The sequence below is a fragment of the Cibotium barometz genome, chromosome 13 (assembly GCF_041138505.1).
Source record: "Cibotium barometz isolate CiBa-2024 chromosome 13, ASM4113850v1, whole genome shotgun sequence".
NCBI classification, from domain to species: domain Eukaryota; kingdom Viridiplantae; phylum Streptophyta; class Polypodiopsida; order Cyatheales; family Cibotiaceae; genus Cibotium; species Cibotium barometz.
Genome location: NC_141058.1, coordinates 41,041,987 through 41,066,164, shown reverse-complemented (window position 1 = coordinate 41,066,164; position 24,178 = coordinate 41,041,987). Strand labels below are relative to the sequence as shown.

Genomic DNA, 24,178 nt, shown 5'->3' with positions numbered 1-24,178 from the left:
TACAATTCCAGGATTCTGTCATTCGAGTTGATCTCGAGAATGGTCGTGCACATCCTTTAGGAAGCAAGGTTATCATTGATAATCGATCAGATACCACTGTTCACTCCGCCCCATTAAGGTATTGCTATACATGCAAAAAAGAGACTGATGATGGAAAAGATTCTCCTTATATGGATGTTCTACCGGGTATGACTGAGTCGGATAACGTGGATTGGGTACACCTAGCGGAAACCATAGACACATGGGGAAATAGAGGCACAAGTTGGGTAACACCTGAGGGGCAAGATATGCCACCGTTAGTGCCAATAAACATGATAGGTGTTATACACTTGACTCCTGATGGCGAGAACGTGGCAAACTCCACCGACACTGAAAGTAGCGAAGACTTTGACCAATGCAACTCTGAGTATGAATCTCAAGAAGAAACTGACCCTGAGCCTCATGGGGAAAACGAATCAAATATTCACCCACCAAATGTGGAAGCAATGTGCTCAAGGCCTAGGACAGTGACCTCTTGCAGTTCATCCGAAAGTGAGGGGGACACAGGTGAAGATCGACCAAGTGAATCTGAATCTGATAGAAACAAAAATCAAAAACTTGGTAAGAAGAAAACGAGACATAAGCGCCAACGCTATCGAGCTAATGTATGCACTGCAATAAACAAGGAAAGATCCACTGCAGAATGGCTCAGTTATGTAGGAGCCATTGATGCTCATCGGAAGTTAGCTGGGGACAATACCTCCAAAGTGTCATGTGGTGTATTTCGCAACCTCATGACGTCGCCCAATGAGAAGCCAAAACTAAGTCGTACTGCAAGGAGGCGGCAAAACCAAGAGTTGGCTCAGCAGCAAAAGGAAGTGGAATTGAAAGAAAAAAGCCTGGCACAACAAGAACCAGTAGACTTACACCCCGCACCTGAGCATTTCAAATCATTTACCACAGGGGAACGTAAAGTGGTCTACACAAAAGCCCAACGAACGCCTACCAATGGGAGTAGCGGTGTCTACGATGGCCCTGCGGTAGTTAAGGAGATAGACTTAGCAGATTCGGGTGAGGAGTCTAAACCAGTTTATATTGCTCAAGACCTCACCAAGGCGGAAGAAGCTGCACTTACGAAGCTTCTTAAAGAATTCAAGGACATATTTGCTTGGACATATCATGATATGAAGGGTGTTCCACCCTCGGTGGTGCAACACACGATTCCAATGATTAGCACTGCTAAACCAGTCCAGCAATGTCCCTACCCAATGAATCCTAAGTACGCAAAGATTGTACAAGAGGAAATTGAAAAGCTTGTAAAATGTGGATTCATATACCCTATTGAGCACTCAGAATGGGTTTCTCCGATAGTCATCGTACCAAAAAAGAATGGGAAACTCAGAGTGTGCGTTGATCTCAAAAAGGTTAATGCAGCCACCAGAAGGGATCATTATCCCTTGCCATATTCTGAACATGTGCTTGAAAGAGTGGCAGGCAAGGAGGCATATAGCTTTTTAGATGGGTACTCGGGTTACAATCAGATCACAATTGCAGTCGAGGACCAAGCTAAAACAGCATTTATCACGGAGTTTGGAGTGTTTGCCTTCCGCGTCATGGCTTTTGGCTTGACCAATGCACCTGCAACATTCCAACGATTGATAAACACAGCCTTTAAGGAATATCTAAGGGACTTCTGTGAAGCCTTCTTAGATGATCTTTGTGTTCATTCCTCTTGGGATGAGCACTTGATGTGTTTACGAAAAATATTTGAAAGGTGTAGATTATATCGCATCTCCTTGAATCCTTTCAAATGCCAATTCTGGGTTAAACACGGAGTTATCTTAGGACATATAGTGTCCAAAAATGGGATTTCCACGGACGAGAGTAAAATCAAGGTCATTCTAGAATTGCCACCACCCACCAACTACAAGGGAGTCCCAACGCTTTATGGGCCACGTTGGTTATTATCGAAGGTTCATTCTATTCTTCGCCGAGATAGCTCGACCATTGTATAAGCTTCTCATCGAGTTTATTTGGACCGAAGAATGTGACCGTGCCTATGAGCTATTAAAGAAGGCCTTAGCGAGTGCTCCAATCTTGAGAATGCCTAACTGGGATTTACTCTTCCATGTGCATATTGATGCATCAAACTTTGCTATTGGGTGTGTGTTAACTCAACCTGGAGAACACAAGCTAGACTACCCCATTAGCTTTTCCAGTCGCCAGTTAAACGATGCTGAGATGAACTACACCACTACGGAGCGAGAAGGGTTGGCAATGATATATGCAGTAAGGAAATTTCGTTATTACCTCCTTGCTACCAAATTTGTTTTCTATGTGGATCATCAAGCATTGTTGTATCTGGTAAACAAACCATGCTCCACAGGAAGAATCACACGATGGCTATTGATTCTTCTTGAGTTTGATTTCACTGTTGTTGTGAGACCTAGCAAAAAACATGTTATGGTTGATCATTTGTCTCGCATACCTAATGGCGAGGCTCCTACGGGGGTTGATGATGACTTACCTGACACTTCCCTGTTCATGGTGGAGACAATGCCTGAATGGGGTGAGAAGATTGTTAACTTTTTGGTTAATGGCTTTCCACCCAAGGAGCTTCATAAAGATCTAGCTCGAAAGCTAATCAAAGAATGCGAACCCTATTGCCTGATAGCCGGGACTCTTTATAAAAGAGAAAAGGATGACGTTCTTAGGCATTGTGCCCGAGAGGATGAGTATCTATACATTTTGCAAGAGGCACATATGGGCGTAGCCGGTGGTCACTTCTCAGGAGACTTAACTGCGCGAAAGATCTTACAATCAGGGTATTGGTGGCCCACTATGTTCCAAGATGCATCACTCTTTGTGAAGGGTTGCGATGAATGCCAACGATACAAGAAACCCCAAAGGAAAGATCAGATGCCCCTACATCCAATCAAAGTAAACCAACCATTTGAAAAGTGGGGTTTAGACTTTGTAGGTCCAATTAGCCCAGCGGCCCGCAACACACAATCTCGCTATATTATTGTGGCCACTGACTATATGACCAAATGGGCTGAAGCGAAAGCGACACGTAAGGCAGATGCAAGGACAACAGCCAAGTTCCTCTTTGAAAATATAATCACACGCTTCGGTTGTCCTTTTGAACTTGTGAGCGACAATGGGACGCATTTTATAAATGATGTGATTAAGGAGCTCACAACAAATTTCATGATATCCCATCATAAATCTACTCCTTATTATCCGCAAGCAAATGGCCAAGCCAAGAGTACAAACAAGACATTAATCTCTGTTTTGACAAAGACAGTTGAAGCTCATCGCACGGATTGGGATCTAAAGCTTACGACAGCTTTATGGGCCTATCGTACTGCATACAAAGTGGCTATTAATTGCACACCATTCAAAATGGTGTATGGCCAAGAAGTAGTCATGCCGTGGGAATTTGTCATTCCTAGTCTTCGTGTTGCTACTCAAGAGGATTGGAATGGTAATCATATAGAAACTGAATGGGATCATATAGATGTACTAGCCAGACAGGAAAATGTTGAGAATTAGAATGGCTAATTCGCCTATTGAAACTGAATGGGATCATATAGATGTACTAGCCAGACAGGAAAATGTTGAGGAATTAGAATGGCTAATTCGCCTATTGACCATGACTGATATCCCCGATAGCCCAATGCTTTCCTTTTCCACAAGATGACTATCCTCGCATGGTTACATTCTTGATGAGTTTATGTGGATGGGAAAATGAAAAGGAAATATCTGACAATGATGAATGGACGGATGAAACTCATGGCACTACTGAGGTTGACTTTATTTGTTTGGATGATGCGGATAGAGGCTTAGCCTTAGGGCTAGAGCCAGGACTCTACAACATCCTCTTACCGTATCCTCAGTAGTAGTGTGGTGACTGGTAGGTAGGTTAGTGTTTTCAAGTTTTTTCTAGTTTAGATTCATTAAACGAGTCTTGAAATTTTCACACTGATGTGCCTCTCGAGGTATAGTGCTTGTTAGTTGATTGTACAGGTTAAAAAGTTTGAGGTGGGTTCGCTTCCAAGTCCTGAGACTGCCGCAACGTTCATCAAAATATATCTACATCACATTGCAAGCTGTCTCGTCAAATCAAGGATATCTCCAATTTCAGGTGTAATTCTTCCATGCCCACTCTCTTTAATTTTTTACTGTCCAATTAATTGCATGAACTATAATGCATGACCACATGGAAATTGTCAATGTACTATTTAGTTTTTGAAGTTGCCTGACGTGCTAGTGTGAATCATTAATGAGTTTAACCTTATTGGATATATTCTTGAAAATGCATGCAGTCTTTAGTTAACCTTGGAATACGATTGTCTTAGGTCTAATCTTAATGTTTGACACCTGGCTGTGTGTGTGTTGACCTCTGGGACATAGCTTTTACCCCTTGTCGAAAGGATGTACGAACACATTTTAGTTCAGGAGCGAAGATCAAAAGAAATTTAATTTAATTTTTTCTTAAAAAAAGCCTACAATAAATGGCAATGCAAGTCTATGATGTGCTTTAATGTTGGCCTATCGCCTTATTGATACTTGGTAGGTGAGGAGTATTTTACTCCAGACCGATGCCTTGGTTGGTAGGGGGTAGCCTTGCCTAAGGTGAACTAATAGATTCTTGGAGAATGCTTTGTGTTAAACATGGTACCAGGATCGATGTTAGTTTTGCCTTAGGAAGGTCGCCATTGTGTGTAAAAATTGTCACATGCATTAAAAAAAAAAGAGGCAAAAAGCTCCTGTAACTCTGATGTTTCTTGTGTCCGTAGCCTTGTGGTATTAACTTGTTCTTAGAGTAGACACAGTGTGGTCATCTGTTTATTTATTAAGCTTGGTTATTTTCCTTGACTTAGGCCAGTTATAAACCTTGATTAACCTTTGACACCTTGCTAACTCTTGATTTACTTTCAATAATTTTAAACTCCTGTTAATTTGCTACACTAGCTCATTCATGTGACCCTTAAACTAAGTTCTCATCGCAACATCCATTGTGGTCTAACATGCTTGAATTTCTACACTTGAATTCCAGCATACTTTCACTCTACTTCCCTGTTTTGCAGACGGTCCACCACAACAACCCTGTCGAGCTTACCATACCATAGCTTCCGAGGATGGAATCTACATCAGGAAGGGGGGCATGTTAACCTATGAGACGGACAATGAGACGTACTATGTTTTACGTCATGTAATTAGTTTAACTATTCTGAGTCATGGGCCGGGCTTGTCGGCACCATATGTTAAGGATGAAGGGATTGGGTGATCGCCGATGAGAGGCGCACCTTGAATATCAGTAGGATAAGGGTTAGGATCAGCCGACCATGTATGGGCGCCCAAGTGTGAACGGCCAAGTCACCTATAAGAGTCAAATGTAACCCTAAAATCCTCATTCTCATGTGTTGTGAATACAAGAGTGATCTTGCCTTATCTCCTTGGTTTCTTTCTCCTGCGTGTGTGTGTGTGAGAGAGAGAGAGAGTGAGAGAGAGTGAGAGAGCGATCGAGCACTGTGTAGCGGCACGGCGGCGGCGGCGAGGTGGTAGAGCGGCGACGGCGGCTCCTCCTTCACGGCTGCGACGCGGGAATCCTTCGAGGCGGCAGCAAAGCGGTGAGTGACACACCTTTTTGCATTCTGTTTGAGCTTGCCTTCCTGGTTGTATGCTTGCAGCCATTCGTGGCTCGCATACGGTGTTCGGCAAGTCCCCAGCTACGACCTGTGCGGCAAAAGCGCAGACAACCACTTTTTACAATGTAGTACACATGATTGGTTTTAATATCTTGCCAATAATTTTGCGCGAAAGACGCTTTTACACGTTTACACGCTTGCCAACGCATAGTGCTCAGACAATGCATGAATCTGTCAACTGAGAAACAACATACTCTATGTCCAAACGAGTCGAGCATAAATAGATAAGGCATCCCATAGCTTGCTGATAGATGGCAACATCAAAAGGCTCACCAGCATGCTCAAGTGACAGTTTTGAACCTGGTTCCATAGGAGTAGAAAAGGTTTACAATCTGTCATGTGAAAATGCTCAAGGAGCTGTTCAACATATCTGCACTGAGACAACATGATACCCTCCTCAAAAGGTATAAATTGTATGCCCGAATAGTAATGCAAAAGCCCCATGTCTGTGACATCAAATGCATGCTGTAAATCAATAATTCTCAATCACGACTGCACCATCGTGAGGTGGTTATACAATCTACCAAGAATGCTTACACTTTTGTTTTTCATGCTTGCACATCTTTATACTACCCCTTATTTAGCTCCCATCGATTCAGTATCCTGCCGGCGGCTGCAACCACACTAACCAATATACTTTCTTCTTACTATATGCTATAATATACTCTCTTCTTTGGTGCTCTATGTTGCAGTAATGCCTATGATTGTATATCAATGATCTATGTTGCAGCAGTAGTGCCTCAAAAATGCTAATAAATGTCCCATACATTTCTCATTTTGTTTAATCAACATAACTTGCTAGATTAAGAATAGCCCTTGGTCCTCCCTTGCCTGCACTATGCTCGTCTCTCTTGGATGATTAGAAAATTTTATGCTTCCAGTATTGATGACTTTAGATATTTTTAATTTTTAATTTAGTCTACAAAACAAGCATCTTCAAATATGAATTGTCTTAGCTTACTGATCTTAGCCACAATCAAGTTAAATACTCCCTTTTGGCACTCAACTGCTAATAGAAGAGAAAGTAAAATTTGCTTACCCACGCACACTTTAAGTTGCCATTTAATGAGGTAGGGGTTTTTATTAAATATATATTCACAAAAGGATGATGACTATGGAGAGAGTAAAAGCTATATATAGATGAGAGATTGAATTGGGGTTGAGGGGCTACAAAGAATCGGGGTGGCTTTGTGCATTGTAGGGTAAAAAGTTATAGGTTGAAAAGTGAGATGGCACAAGGCCTCATCTACACAATAGAGAATCTTTACTAGCTCAATACATTAACTAAAAGAACAAGGTTACTGTGACAATTGCTTAAAGAACCTTCTAGTACATACATTAATTTAAAAAAAACATTGTAAAATAAGGACTTTTGATTGACCAAAACACAAGTAGAACATTATTAGTATGTTCACATGCTCCTTACAGCATTAAGATTTCTGGGCTACTAGAGGTGGAGTTCGATTCCCATGTAAAAAATCAATGAGCTACATTGAGTTGAGCAAGTAAAAGAAGCATCAATATATAAAGGGGTTTTTATAGTCATGCACCTAGAAATAGAATTTTAAATGCGCCATTGTATTGTTGGATCCCGTCTATTGAACTAAAAGTTTCTCTATAAGCAATGTGGGGGTGAAGGTTTTCTCATATTCTGGTGGCCAATTTGATAGCGAAAGCTTTCTGTTGTCCACCGCAATTTCCAAAAATGGTGCGGAGTTCTCCGGGGCACGATGCATGAACATGTAGTATGTCCTATGTTTACACACATTTTGGTTCTTTGATAAAGAGGAGAAAGGTGGCTTGTCCATTTCTCTGTTCTACTAAGCACACGTGTAAACACCCTAAGGAGATGCAAACTTCAAAGGCAAGAGATGGGGACATGACATATGAGCTGAGAGTGTAGGTAGGTCCAAAGTTAAGGATCTAGAACCAAATAGTAGCATATACTTTAGTCACACACTTTTTATGTCCCAGACGAAGACGCAGACACACACACACACACACACAGAGTAGCAGGAGAGAGAGAGAGAGAGAGATGGTGGCCAGGCTGAAGCCCAACATATTGATCACAGGTACCCCAGGCACAGGCAAGACTTCCTCCTCTTCCCTCCTCGCAGATGCCGCCCACCTTCGCCACATCAACGTGGGAGACCTCGTCAAGGAGAAGCACCTCCACGATGGCTGGGACCCCGACCTCCAATGCCACATCCTCAACGAAGACTTGGTAACATTCTAGGGTTTTCAACAGTATCAGGTCTAGGGTTGCCTTCCTGCTCAGGTTCGACACGTACATTGTATGAACAGCAGTTTTAACACTATCAAGGTTAGGGTTGATTACAACGCTAGGGTTTGTGTAAAAGTGTATTGTATGGTTTAAGCGTTTGAACTGTATCATTAACTTTATTACAGCATTATGTTTACAGCACTAGGGCTAGGATTTATTGCAGAAATAGGGTTTCTCTGCTTTCAAGGTTTAGTGGTATGTTTTAAGGCTGTCAACTTGATTTTTCCCTTTTCTTTAGGACTAGCCTTATGAACAGCAGTTTTAACACTATCAGGGTTAGGGTTGATTACAACGCTAGGGTTTGCGTTTGTGTAAAAGTGTCGTTTGAACTGTATCATTAACTGCCCTAGGTAAGGGTTTATTACAACATTATGTTTACAGCACTAGGGCTAAGATTTATCGCAGAAATAGGGTTTCTCTGCTTTCAAGGTTTAGTGGTATGTTTTAAGGCTGTCAACTTGATTTTTCCCTTTTCTTTAGGACTAGCCTTAGGCCCAAGATCCACTGGTAGTTACCGTGTTACATGAACCTTGTGCGGTTCTGAACCCAGGACCTGTTGGTCCTAGGGCAAACACCTTCACCACTTGGGCTATCACCTCATTGGTGCTGTCAACTTGATTTTTAGCTGTACTAGAGTTAGTTGTAGTAATGGTTCGATGCCTTTATTAGGATCTTCAATGGTACTAGGGCTAGAGTTTACTATAGAAGTAGTGGTTGTCTTTCTTCCAACATTTAATGGTAGGCTTTAAGGCCTTCAAAGCGGTAGGGTTCTCCTTCTTGCAAAGGTTTAAGGCGTATTGGCATGGTTAATATGTAGGCCTTTTTTTCGTATTTGGGTTTTCTGTCTTGCTCTGCAAGTAAATCTCTTCAACATTTCGGACCCCTTTTGCAGCTCTGCGATGAGCTGGAAGACTCCATGAGAGAAGGTGGAAACATAGTTGATTACCATGGCTGTGAACTTTTTCCAGAAAGGTGGTTTGATTTGGTGGTAGTTCTTCAAACGGACAACTCTATCTTGTTTGATAGGCTGACAAACAGGTACAGATTCATACAAGGAATATCTTGTTATTATGCACACTAGGAAAAATTTATGAAGATGGCTTGTTACTCTTAGGGGATACATGGGACAGAAACTTCAAAGCAATCTTGAATGTGAGATCTTCCAAGTGTTGCGTGAAGAAGCTGAGGACAGCTACCATCATGACATCATTATGATTATGGCTAGCAATACAATAGAGGACATGAGTAATAATGTGGAGGTCCTCAAAGCATGGGTTGCATCATGGAGGCCTCATGAACCTTGATGTATATTATACTCTCTACAGCTTGGCTCTTACAAGAGCCCTTTGAGTTTTTCAGGGTCAAAATACTTGACATGTAAAGTTTCATCAAAGGTTTGTGTACTTTCTCTCACATTCTGCTGTGCAATAGCCATCGAATTGGCTCTTTATATAAGGTTCCTGACATTTTCCTTTGTGTATCACATCTATGTGACATGAGTAGCACTATATTTGAGTTATGATGATGAAGGTCTTTGGGTGATGTTTCTTAGTCTGTATTACTCTTGAAATTTTAGGGATTGCGGGGTGCACCCGTCTTCTTGTCAAGGGTTGCATGATTGCTCGCCCTTCTTATGATCTTCAGCTTATCTTCCAGGCAATTGGCTGTCTTTTGAAGCATAATACACTGAGATTTGAAGAAATGGGTCGGATGAAAGCCTTACATAAGCATAAAGCAGCTCGACTGAAAGGCTATTACTTTAATCAAACTTTGTTGGTTAAACTCTTGTTGCTTATTTAATAGAAATGCTTTAAGCTTATTCTTATTCCAGCTATCGGTTCAGACTCCAGTCAGATTGTTGTTTTGATTCCATGTGGTGAGTTTAACTAAAGCTCACAGTTGTTGAGCAGTCTAAACCTTTCAATGTTGGGAGCCATCCCGCAAATGCAGAGACTGAGCAGCTTTTAGCGTGGATAATTTGTGCAAGCATTAGGGCAGCTAATGCAACCCTAATGGGCTTCTAGCCAGTGGGGAAAGGTGGGAACAGGAGGAGCCATGTATGAACAGCACAGAAGGGTAGATTCTAGCATGGATAATTTGTGCAACCATTATGGTAGATTGCGCAAGCTTTAGAGCAGCTGATGCAGTCCATAGGGAGGGCAGCCCATAGGGAGGTCTGGCCAGGGGCAGGCCTGGTGAGAAGGCCACAAGGGGCTAACTTCTTTTTGCCAACTTCTTTTTATCTTGCGGTCCCTACAGTAGGCTGAACCACTCAAAGGGAGGGGGGATCTTTCTATATAACAGACCACAGGCCCTCAGAGACTCCATTCCTCAATTTTACTTTCATGATAGGCTCTCCGACAGTGCTCCTTGGAGGGGATTTCTGTGTGTTGTAGAGCTCTGCAGCTGCCCATTTTGAAGGGAAGCAAGAGACAGTCCTCTCGAGTATTGAAGATCACAAGGGAGATGTCATGCTAGAAGAAGGTTGCCACCTACACTTGGGGAGAGGTGAGGCTAAAGGGTCTGCCACTTTGGGGGGATGCCTGAGTCAATATCAAGGATAAGGTCCCCCCCAAACCCACCACACACTCCCTCCTCCTTCCCCTTCCACCCTCTCTCTCTCCTTTCCTCCCAAGAGAGAGATGCAAATCACTTCTCTTTGAACGGGGAGGGAGGAAACTGTCACATGCACTCTTCTCTCGGTGCATGGTGACAAGATGGCTCATCATCATAAGTGCAACAGTTGTACAGTTTTAGAACCCAATAGGATGATAATTGTCGTACGCCGTGACCCCATTGTACATCCTCAGTCCAGGATAAGTCAAGCACGAGCTACGTAGGTCATTCCTCAGCCTTAGCGGGTCAGTCAGTCAGTCAAGTCCCTTAACCCACTTGGAGAGAATCATTCATGCATGTAGAGTCGGTAGAAGCCTTAGGGTTTGCATCAAAAAGCACTCTGCATCCTACATAATATGCATTCATATGCCTGTGCATCATTTCGAACATCCCAGAAGTCTTAGGGAATTTACTAGGATTTATTTGGTATTTTTTTCATATTTTATAGTATGTATTTAGCATTATTTGTCATTTATACCCTAGGAGTTCCCTTGCCTTCAGCACTAGACTGGTCTCATCCTGCCCTTGGAGTGCTTGAGGTTGCTTCAACCAGCCTTTTTCATCCAACGCCTGCAGTTCAGCAGCCCCTACAGCCATAGGCGCCTGCATTCAACATCAAATCAGCCCTGATTCAGCATACAGTCCAGCCTCAGTTCAACGCCAGAATTCAGCCAGCATTTTTTGCATCTGTCCAGCCGTACACCTCTGCATTTACAGTTCTGTCCAGCAACAGTACACGTCTATGTTTCTGTCCAGCAGCAGCCGTACACTTGCGTTTCTGTCCAGCAGCAGTACAGCCTGCGTTTTCAGTCTTGCATCACTTCTACAGCAGTACCCCGCCTTCTGTGCATCATCCATACATGCAACAGTCATTTGGTGAAGGTAACACAGCATTCTAACATACCTTAGAACAGTCCACCATCACCTTTTCTCAGCCTCAGGTGTGCAGCCCTTCCTCATGCCCTTGGGAAGAGTGCATAGGCTCGAGATCAGGTCATCGAGGTGTTTCTACAGCCGTGTACAGTTTAGCCAATCTCCGATCCTCCGAGATCTTGCGTTTGGCTTATCTACAGTCCACAGTCATTCTCTCTAAAGAAATAAAGCAAATACTATCTCGTTATCGGGATAGGGGGCCCTTCAGTGGGTAATTCGGGACCCAATCTGGTGTACAGTTCTCATATCTCTCTTTCTCATCTCTTTAAAGTTTGAAGTATTGAAATGGATTGCTAAACTCACGAAACTCAAGATACAGAAGACGGTGTGAGCATTTGTGTGACAGGATCTTCCAATACAAAGACTTCCGCCGCATGTCACATTGGTATCAGATTCAGATTGTCCACACACACCGTATCCTAGCGTGGGGGCATCCTTGGATGGTTAGATTGCATTCCGGCACACGACCATCGACTTCAGCATCATGTCTACATAAGAGAGTACTCATCAGCCGGAAGACGTCTCCTCCGAAGGAGACCTTGTTCTTCCGCCTACAACAGACACCATAGCTCTTCTTAGAGCTCAGAACTTGCTGCTCATGGAGCGTCTCCAACTCTTGGAGGCAGCAGCAGCACGCCCTTCTACACCTCCAGCAGCACCCGTCTACATCTCCCTCTTCTTTCAGATGGAACAACAAAGGAGAGAGGACGAGGCCCGAAGGAGAAGAGAAAAAGTAGAAAGACGGGACTATAAGGAAGCCCAACGTAGGATCGACGAAGACCCCGGTCTGAAAGACGAGTTCTTTGGACTCAGACAAAACGGATCCCCAGTGCTTCAGTTTTTCGATAAGGTTATTACTTTAGCACATCAGTTAGGGTTATCTGAGCAAGCTAAGATGGAGCAATTCATTCGTGGATTGGACTCTTAACATTCGGTTCACAGTTCGTAACTTTGAACCAAGTACATATGATCAGGCTCTGACTCTCGCTCAGAATGAAGAAATGAAGCTTAACGGGGGCAAACCCAAGCAGTAATCTCAGTCCAGTACCAAATCCCAGCAGCAGCAATCAGCTGCACAGACATGGAAAGGTAACGCGTCTTCTAAAGATGCTAAGAAGGACATCAGTAATAGCTCCAGTCCAGGGGGGTAAGAAGGATAAAGACCCTAAGAAAACCCTTGATGAAAAGGCTAAAGCAAGCATTACTGGAGGTTATCTTCCTCCAGAGGAGCAAAGGAAGTACCGGTCAGAAAATAGATGTTTTTTCTGTCATATTATAGGCATGGTAAGAAGGATTGCCACAAATGGCAAGCGGCACAAGCCGCGAAAGCTCCTTCTGCCACAGTTGCCACAGCCTCCCCAGCTCCTCCAGACCCGCCTCCTACCTCAAATGCACTTCAACTTTTACCTTACATGCATCCTATGTCATTCGTGGTATTTGATGCTAAGCAGGAGGGTGAGAGCGATGCTGCTCAGAAGAGCCTCATCCGAGCTTATGGCTCTACCCAGGGCCGATAGTTTGTAGTCCTTTTCGATATGGGTAGTTCTGAAGACGCCATCTCTCCCCAGTTGGCTAATAAATTGAACTGCACATTAGTCCCATATCATCTCGATGTGGACGGGTTTACACCTAGTCTTCGCACCCACATTTCCCAGAAGGCACAGTAATTTGCCTTTGAAGTTCAGAAGGCCTCATTTCAACGAGATTTCATCGTCTCACCTCTGTTGGGGTGTGACATGATCTTAGGAATTCAGTGGTTCCGTCAGTATGAGCCTATTCCCAATTGGCGGTAGGACACTTTTACTATTTGTAAAGGTTTTCCTGAGCCTGTCATGATTCGTGGGGATAGAAGCATTCTTGGCATCAGCCCCTCCCTCATTAGTAGCATCCGTTACATCTTCAGTCCCTCAGTTAGCAGACCTCTTATCTAGACACCAAGACATTATGCTTAGAGACGATCTCCCGCCCAGTCTCCCACCCAGGTTTTCCTATCGCCTTTCCAAGACTTTAGAGGGCGAGTTAGAAAAGCAGTTATCTGAGCTTCTCCGAGCCGGATTCCTTCAGCCTTCTTCCTCCCCATTTGCTACACCTATCCTATTCGTCCAAAAGAAGGATAAGTCTGCACGCCTTTGTGTAGACTACAGGGCATTAAACAAACTCACTATCAAGAATAAGTTTCCTATGCCCAGGATAGAGTACATTCTGGAGCGTTTCGACGGTGCTAAGTTTTTCACTAAGATTGACCTCAAGAGTGGTTACCATCAGGTCCGCATTTTTGAAGCTGACATTCCAAAAACAGCTTTTCGGACAGAGCGTGGTCACTACGAGTTCGTAGTCATGTCTTTTGGGCTTACAAATGCACCCGTAACGTTCAATAAGATGATGTCTAGGATTTTCGCAGTCCACATTGGAAAGTGTGTTTTGATATTCCTTGATGACATACTAGTCTTTTCAGCCACTGCGGAGCAGCATGAGAAAGATGTGGAGAAAGTCTTGCAACTTTTGCGAGATAATCAGCTCTACATAAACGCCAAAAAGTCTATTTTTGGTGTTAAGGAAGTTCAGTATCTAGGCTACATCATCGGTTCCGATTGGATTAGATTGGACCCATCAAAGGTTCAGGAGATCTTAGATTGGGACATTCCTAAGACCGCCCAAGAAATCTGTTCATTCGTAGGTCTTTGTCAGGCCTATAGCACCCATGTCCATCAGTTTTCCAACCTTGAAGCACCTCTTACCGACTTGCTCAAGGGAGTGAAGACTCGCAAGCAGAAAGTCTCAGTTACAAGTAAGGTGCTTGATGCATTTTGTGCACTCCAGAAAGCTGCCTCAGAAGCACCTGTATTAAAGTTAGCATCATGGGACGAACCTTTCGAGGTCATCATCGATGCCAGCAATGTAGCCATAGGTGCAGTCCTCCAGCAGGACAATAGACCTGTGGCATATTATAGTAGAAAGTTGGATGTCATTGGAGAGAATCATTCATGCATGTAGAGTCAGTAGAAACCTTAGGGTTTGCATCAAAAAGCACTCTGCATCCTGCATAATATGCATTCATATGCCTGTGCATCATTTAGAACATCCCAGAAGTCTTAGGAAATTTACTAGGATTTATTTGGTATTTTTTTCATATTTTATAGTATTTATTTGACATTATTTGCATTATTTGTCATTTATACCCTAGGAGTTCCCTTGCCTTCAGCACTAGACTAGTCTCATCGAGCTCTTGGAGTGCTTGAGGTTGCGTCAACCAGCCTTGTTCATCCAACACCTGCAGTTCAGCAGTCCCTACAACCATAGGCGAGGGTTGCATTCAGCATTAGCCCTGATTCAGCATACAGTCCAGCCTCAGTTAACGCCAGAATTCAGCCAACGTTTTTTGCATCTGTCCAGTCGTACACCTCTGCGTTTACAGTTCTGTCCAGCATCAGTACACGTCTATGTTTCTGTCCAGCACAGCAGCCGTACACGTGTTTCTGTCCAGCAGCAGTACAGTCTGCGTTTCAGTCCTACAGCTTGCGTTTTCAGTCTTGCATCTTCTGTGCATCATCCATACATGCAACAGTCATCTGGTGAAGGTAACACAGCATTCATAAGCATTTACAGCATTCTAACATAGCTTAGAACAGTCCACCATCTCCTTTTCTCAGCCTCAGGTGTGCAGTCCTTCCTCATGCCCTTGGGAAGAGTGCATAGGCTCGAGATCAGGTCATCGAGGTGTTTCTATAGCTGTGTACAGTTCAGCCAATCTCCGATCCTCGGAGATCTTGCATTTGGCTTATCTGCAGTCCACAGTCAATCTCTAAAGAAATAAAGCAAATACTATCTCGTTATCGGGATAGGGGGCCCTTCAGTGGGTAATTCGGGACCCAATCTAGTGTACAGTTCTCATATATCTCTCTCATCTCTTTAAAGTTTGAAGTATTGAAATGGATTGCTAAACTCACAAAACTTAGGATACAGAAGACGGTGTGAGCATTTGTGTGACAGGATCTTCCAATACAAAGACTTTCGTTGCATATCACAGAAACTGCATAACGTGGAGCCAGGATCCCATTGACTGTGCTGGGTCAGAGACAAGGTGACCCCAAGGGATGTGAGTGTGGGCTCCAAGGTGGTGGCCAGAGGAGAGGTGTATAAGGGCATTCCATCGTAGGAGGTGCTCCTCATCAGTTGTGAGGGACTGATAAAGGGTTGGCTCAAGTATAGCACAGGTTCCAATAAGGCTAGCTAGAAGTCTGTCCAAACTTGCAAAGTGGAGTTTATCGAAGATCAAGTGTGCACTCGGGTGCACTTGGGGACGAAGGACCACTGTAATTAGGAGTGTGAGTTGCAACACAGGAGACCAAGAGATGCTTCTACTGCCCCTCCCTCCCCAATGTTGGAGATTTTATTATTATTATTATTATTATTTTGGGGGGGGGGTGACGATACTCTAGGCCACCATGTCTCGCGATGCTCGGCCTTCTCCTCATGCCTAAAGGAAGTTATGAGTGATGTCTTTGAACCTAGCCAATGCATGCATAGGAGAAAACCCAACAACAGATGATGTACCACATGGTGATCAAGAACGCCTAGTTGATCACCACCACTTGCCTTGCAAAGGACAACCCCACAAAGCTATATAACAGCTTCTCCCATTTGCATAGGAGGGGGCGATTTCCTACTTTATAGAGATTCTGATGTTCACTTGGCATTCCAGATAGCATACAGGGGTGTACTACTGGGATGCACTAGAAAAACTTGACCATTGAGGTGGGCCCACAAATTGATGGGACTGATGCCAACTGGTTTTAGCCCAGTAGGAAAGGAAGAACTCCTCCATGATAGTAGCAAAACGTAGTAGGTTCCCCTTGTCACAAGCAAGGTAAGTCGTGGTAGGTTCCCCTTGCCAACTCGAAATATAGGAACTCCTCGAGGGTGTGTAAGTGTGAATGAAAGGTCTATAAAATTGTCTCATACCTTCAAGCAGTAGCTCATGGACTCCACTAGGGGCCAGCCTTGATGAATTGATCGGGAGATGGGGAAGCCATGAACCTAGTTGTGGGTTGAGGAATAAAGGACAGACGCCTCGTGTTGGAAATCAGTGCTCTAGCCTCGTCATTTTGATTGTGTGGATACCGGCTAGCTCTACATTGTAAGGCTCCCTTCATGAGGAGAAGCCACTTTGTGTATGAATAGCATGGATGGATGCCCAATAGATCCCGGTTTCCACACAAGGATGGGCCATATGTGGCCAGATTGTTAAAAAACGGATTAGGTAGGTTTGGCCTCATGCTGAATAGGCTACATGCAAGTGTAGGCTGATATACCCATATTGGACCCCACTCAAGATAGAGGGAGATCTTTGTGGGATATACAGTCCTTGGGTTTTAGGGCCTGAATGAGCGCATGTTCGATAGCCTCCATCATATTCAGATCATCAATTTTGAGATCTGTCTTCACGGCATTGTACGCCCTCCTTTCATATATGGAGAACATCAATTTTGAGATCTGCCTTCACGGCATCGTACACCCTTCTTTCATATATTGAAAACATCAATTTTGAGATCTACCTTCATTGCATTGTACACCCTTCTTTCATAGTGTATACAGCCTCCATCTTAGTGTCTTTCTTAGGTCACTAAATGATAATACTCTAGGCCATGCTGGCGCTAATTTGCTTGGTTGGGTGTGAGCACTAATTGGGCATTGTCTTGTAAAATAATCAACACTTAAAAACACTTATGAAATGGAAACAACAAGAGATAGACAATGCTGAAAATTAAACAAGTATGAAACAATATTTCCAATTATGATTTCGTGATGTAGAGCTTTCCTAGCAACTCCCCACCTCTCACTGGAGTGAAGAAATCTTGAAACTGGTATTCAAGATACACACACATCATTGGTGTGCCTGTATTAGTACTTGGATTGTAGCCTCACGGTGATGAACTGGCACCGGTGGTGGTCACTCTTGTGCACGGTGAAGAAGAGCACGTAGGACACTATCGGTTGACCACAAGCATTGCCCATGAGCACAAACATGTCCGTAAAAGGTTCGGGATAACAGCAATATGCAGCCAAGGGGGCTCTCTAGAAACAATCACATATCAGCAAGGGCTTCCTCCTGAGAATTGTTTAGAGTGCACTTACCGCCTATTCACATGCCACAAAACACATCAGAATACATAGCATTCGCATTCTTCACGGGTAGGCATCCCAGGCCCATGAAGTAGACAGTCACATGAAAACAATTCACTGGAGAATGGTTTCAAACATGCAAACATGTGTGCATGTGCACTTTGTTATGAATAAATCTCTCGGTCATGGAACATGTACAACACTACATTTTCGAGCACAAGTCTGGCACATTGGAAAGCGTGGAACTAGGATCTAGACACTTGGATCCACACACTAGTCACAAATTGGATCCACACACTTGGATCCACACACTAGTCACAAATTGGTGTGAAAACTGGGATCCCGAGTGCTTGGATCCAACACTGGGCAAGAAGTTTGCTAGGCCCCATAAATTGGCGCGAAACTGGAGAAGAATATGGCCAAATGATAATCTTGGCCCGGGTTGCTCAGCCATCTCCATAGAAATTTTGATGCCCACCTGACATCTTGAATAAAAAAATAAAGGAGACTAAGAGCCAGCCTTGATGAATTGACCCGAAGATAGGGAAGCCTTGAACCTACTAATGGGATGAGGAGTAAAGCATTGGCACACCCTATTGGAATTGAATGCCCACCCTCATTGTCTTGATTGCGTGGGTTACTGGGCTAGCTCGATGCTCACTTCATGAGGAGAAGCCATTTTGTGTATGAGTACCATGGATGCCCAAGAGATCCCGATTTCCACCCTAGGATGGGCCATATGTGGCCAGATTGTTAAAAGAATGTAAAAGCCACATTGCACAAAGGAATTGAATGATCCATCACTACACAAATAATCTACAAAAGAGACATGCATTGCACAATACACCATCAGTGGGGTGACAGGCACTGCACCACCAGTGGGGCTGTGAGTGCCCCCCTCCCCCAGCAACTATATTGTCGAGTATATTATTGGAGTATTTAATCTGTACAAAGTTCCAAGGGTGTGCCTGCCAGATAATCCAATTCAATGCAAGTATAAATACAAGTTACCCAAAAAAAGTGTGTGACAGTAGGCTGTCGAAGTCAGCAGACTCCTCGAATGAGTAGCTTGGCCACCAATCTCATACCCTTGGAGGGAAGTCAACGTGAAACTGTCATTTTGAGACCACGCACAAACAGGTTCTCTCATAATAGAGCCTTGTTCACACCCTCGTAGGGACCGTGGCTCAAGCCTTACTATTGGTATGAGTACACAAACAGGTATAGGTACAAGTGCACGAGCAATTACTGCTATGTAGTATCAATAGCAAGTACTCAAATAGGTACACTTGGTGCCATTTCACAGCACGTACATTTGGTACTGGAGTATAGGATGACATCGATAGGTACTCATCGGTACAATGGGTTTTTAGCATGTACTTATAAGTACAATAAGGTTTTTAGCATGTACTTGTAGGTACAATAGGGTTTTTAAATGTAGTTGTTGCAGGTACAATTAGGATTTCAACATGTACTTACAAGTAATGTTAGAGTTTCAACATGTAATTGCAAGTACGGTTAGGGTTTCAACATGTACTTTATAGGTACGATTAGGATTTTAACATGTACTTGCATACAAACTTTGTCGATGTTTTATTTTACATCTAGATTAATCCAAGCTAGGGTTAGGCTAAGTCGACCTTGAGATTGGTGACCTTATTTTTTAGAAAGAAGTGAGGAAAGTGAAATCATTTTATTTTTAGTAAAATGATTTCATAGTTTATCTTTGTTCAATTTCATAGTTTATCTTTCTAAAAACTAGTAAACTTTGTTCAATTTCATAGTTTATCTTTCTAAGAATTAGTGAAGAAAAGTGTCTAACCCTAGGAAGGAAATGTAAAATATGTGCTTAGAGTTAGTTAAATTCGACGTAGAATATTGTATACTTGGTATACCAACAGTAACTGATTGTACCTATTGCACTAGCAATACTTGACTCTATGCCTACACTTGTGGTGAAGTTGTCTCAAAAGGGTTTATTCCAATGGTGGTGTGGAAATAATTGTTGCATGTTGAAGTTAGATATTCTTCCCATAATGACAATCTTGGTTAGATGTAATGTCTCAATTATCTCTTTAAGAATTCATCTTTCTCTCTCAATTTATCCATTTGTTTATGGATGATAGGTTAACCTGAAGCTTAAAGTTGTCCCTCAGAAACCCTGATTTTAGAACTGTACGACTTGCTCGTACAACCGTACAACCAAACCCTAATCGAGTATCATCTACACACGTATATTCGCTCTACTTTGTGCATCACCTCTACAAAAATTCAACATGTTTGGAGGTGGTCGTACAGTTGTGACATGGTATTTTGTGCCTATGCACACAAAATTGAAGCTGCAAAAGTTGCCAAAATTTGGGGTTATTGAGCTTCCCATCATTGGCTATCTACACAAAGCGCTATTCCGGTGTCGACAAATTACATATGTAAGTGCAAAATCAAGGCTTTTTCCCACACTTTCCTTCAGTTTTTTGCAATAGGTTTGCGTAAGACAAGTACATGTGATTGCATTTGGTGGCAGATTGTGCCCGTTGTGTCTGGCTATGCACATAGGTGCGTATTTGGGCTACTTACAGGATATTTGTGCCTCTTGTCTCACATACATGTCTAGGTGGCATCTCCACATGAGTCATCTCCTACACCATTTGATGCCTTTGCAACAAAACAACAAACTGCAATAATTCACATGCCCAAATATGGCATGCCATAACTCTACCTCTTGCATGACAAAAGTAGAAGTAGTGGCCAAACATGCATGTGTGCTCTCTTCTCAAATGAGTCCAGGCCCGGTACAAAGTCCCAAAAGTGACCATCACATAGTCTTTCTCTCTATCTCTTACTATGTATCTGTCATCCTCAAAGTTAACCACATAACCTTTATCCTTGGCACATAAAGTACATTTGAAATGCATAGTTATGAATCATTTCTGCAGCTATGAGTATGTTCTCACCGAAGCCTTTGACATAATAAGAAGAGTTATTTGCACGTGACTTTCTTGCCTTTTGGGGTAGCCCTTGATGAATTAAACAAATCCCTCTTAGAGGTGATATGTGTGGAGGCTCCACTCAGTCTGTCAAATTATCATATAACTTGTTTCTCATTGAGATTGAGAGAGAAGTGCTCTTGTGATGCGTCATAACCGCAAACTCAAAAAGCCCAATCATCATGCACAAAGTTAGTTGAATCATCAACTTTGCCTCTGTAGGAGCACGAGTCCACTGCCAAACTAGATTCTTTCGTCTTCTCCTTGGCCTATCTCTTCCTACACTGACTAATGTAATACCTTGCCTTTTTGCAATAATGACACTTTCCCTCCTCCTTGATTTGCATCACTCTTTGGTTTGCTTGATGGTTGTCCAAAATCATTCTGACTGATAATAGCCACCTAGCCTGAGACTGATCATGTACAAGCTGGTAGGCAGGGAGAGGTGGCACAGTGGATGACCCGCCAATGCGACCAAGATGTCAAGGAAGATCACACGTTCTACTATCGACAGATGAAACATTTGCCAAAGTAAACTCTTTGTAAAGGGTACCCCGAGAGGAAAGGAAGCAATATGGCATAAGGCACTAACTCCAGAGATGCTATGTAGATACGAAGGGGTTGAATCCCAACCGTCCATGCAAGAACTGAAGGATGTGACTGTCAAAGCAAGGAGCTAGAGGTTCCCTTCTAAAAAAAGAGAGGCTTGAGGCCTTGGTCAGCAGGCATGACCGAGTGGCTAGGCCACAAGTTGTTGAATCTTGCCAAAGAGAAAACTTCCCGAAAGCTAGAAGCACCTGATCAGGATGACGAAGAAGAGGGTAAGGAGGGGGGGGAGGCCAGCAGAGGCGTGGAACAGCAAGGGGGATAAGGTAGCACTCCTGGGTGAAGGAGGAGGAGGAGGAACGCAGGAGGGGACAGCTCAGTACAGCTGCATAGGGAGGCGAGGGATAACAGGTAGCGAGAGGAGGAGAAAGTAGAGCAAGGCAGGGGAGGGAGGCTGAGGTGAGGGGCAAACATGTTGCAAAGACATCATTAATAACATTAGAATCCACTCTATGACACACTGACACAAAATTTCATAACTACTCTAGGAAAAGGCTCTTTTGGCTATCCAACCTCTGTGTCATACTTTCTATCTGAAGAGCCTCTCTCTTTCCTTACTTCTGTCTTGCACCTTGTAGCTCTCTCTCTCTCTCTCTCTCTCTCTCTCTCTCTCTCTCTCTCTCGCTCTCTCTCTCTCTCTCTCTCTCTCTCTCTCTCTCTTTGATCTCTTTCATTTAGATTGATCTTACACGTGTTTTTAGTTTGGCTAACACTTGGTGATTCAATAAGTGCATGCTGTCATCGTTTGCAATAACAATTAAGTAATTCTCTCTACTATGGAGGTTAGTCACCAACATATTGCCCACTTTTAATACTTAATTAATAAACTTTAAATCTTTAGTGATATGTTAAATCAATTAATAAACTTTAAATTTTTTTTATAACAAAATAAAGAGAGAAATCTCATTAAGAAATATATACATATGTGTGTGTGTGTGTGTGCGCGCGCACACGCGCACATACAAGTGGGGATAACGCGAGATACAAAACATTAGATTGGAGATCTATCCCAAGTGTCATAACAAAAAGCATCATCATGATGCAAGATACAAAATATAGGAGTGGGGGATCTATCCCAAGTGCCGTGACAAAAAGCATTGTCATGATGCAAGATATAGATTGCATCATAAACATATAAATGTTGACTCAATAATCCTAACTATGTAGCTACAACCATTAAAAAACATATCTAGCTATGACCATCCATGAATCTCTATGTCTAGCTAAAACCATCCGAATCATGAGATTCATTTGTCTCGTGACTCGTGATTACTTGTTCTCTCATGGTCATTACCCTCCACCGAGAGGAATCTACAATAGCCTCCTACAATGGTACAATGTAATGATTAACATCACAAAGACTTAATTATGAAATTTTTTTACAAAAACTCACTTATAGTAATGTAAATAACCAAGACAATTGTAAATATAGCTCTGTGAGTGAATGGACTCTAGCCTATGCTAATTGAACCTTTAACTAATCGTATCCAATATTTTTGCCATCCTCAATCTGTTTTAGAAGTAGGTAGACACCATGCCACCAATCCCAACAAAAAAATAACTAAACATATATAAAACAAGATAATACTATCCAAAATTGCCAAATGATGAGTGACAAAAAGTGGGAGAGAATAATATTAACTAATCACTATCTTTTAATTTTTTGATCTATTCTAATTGTTGTCACTTCTTTGCAACTTCATCCTCAACCCTCATGTTTCTATTGTTTTGAGACTAGACGTTTCCATTACTTTTCGGTTGCACATAGCCATGCTTCGTAGTAACATGATCCTAAAACACAACAAAATTAATTCAAGTGAAACATGGTTTAGAAAAACTTTAGGGAATTATGAGCTTATAGGCTTATAGACTTGTGAGATTATGGACTAATGAGCTTATGGACTCATAGACTTACCGATGAGTTTGTGGGCTTATGGACTTATGGACTTATCAGCTCATCGGCTTATACGCTTACTGGCGTGGCTTGCACGCTTTCTAGTTTACTAGCTTGCGACCTTATGGGCTTATGGACTTGTTGGCATGCATAAATAGACTTGCAGGGCATACATACATAGACTTGCGGAACATGCATAAATAGACTTAGGGACTTGCCAACATGCATACATAGACTTGTGGGGCATGCATAAATAGACTTAATATGGACATATAGACTTGTGGGCCTTATGGTTTCTTAGCTATTATGCATAGACTCTATGTATGCATGCCTAACATTCTTGATTATGGCTTAAGGGGATCTCCATCTAGCTGAAGAGATTAATATGCATGAATAGACTTAGTATGGACTTTAGACTCGTGGGCCTTCTGGTTTATTAGCTCTTATGCACAGACTCTATGTATGCATGCCTAACATTCTTGATTATGGCGTAAGGGGATCTCCATCAAATGGTAGGCTCTGCCAGGTGTGGTGGGAGTTCCCATGAGCCCATATTCTATTCTCCATTTTCCACATGCATTTTTAAATTGAGGAAAACCCCCTTTATATTCATTTGGTTGGACATAAAAATAGGCAAAATTACTCCATAATATTTCCAAAAATTATTACAAGCATCAGGGATCTTACATCGTCTCCCCATCATAAAAGATTTGAGATGTCTTTGTCTTGATAGGTAGGGGTAATTCTTCATTAGATCTTCCTCAAGTTCCCATGTTGCATCTTCTCAACAAGGTAGAATTTCCATTTGACTAAACATTTTTTGTGAATTCTGTTTCGTAGAAGTCTTTCCCTTGTATCACGGATGAGTTTAGGTTCTACCTCAATGTGACCCTTAGTTGGCAAAGTTATTCATAACCTAAGATATGACTAGGATTTGGTACTATTTCTTTACCATGCTTACAGGAAAAACATTTCAAATGTGCATAAAGCAAGAGCTCAAAAGCTTGTTCTCCCACTCTTCTAGTAATAACAAAAGGTCCAC

General features: G+C 42.6%; 1 protein-coding gene across 1 annotated transcript; it reads left to right on the top strand.

Moving 5' to 3' along the window:
• Positions 1 to 7,657: 7,657 nt before the first annotated feature.
• Positions 7,658 to 9,330, top strand: LOC147632684 (adenylate kinase isoenzyme 6 homolog). Its single transcript, XM_086807496.1, has 3 exons — positions 7,658 to 7,917; positions 8,870 to 9,015; positions 9,092 to 9,330. Exons 1-3 carry the CDS (start codon positions 7,729 to 7,731, stop codon positions 9,279 to 9,281), a joined length of 525 nt encoding a protein of 174 aa, XP_086663622.1. The 5' UTR covers positions 7,658 to 7,728; the 3' UTR covers positions 9,282 to 9,330.
• Positions 9,331 to 24,178: the final 14,848 nt, after the last annotated feature.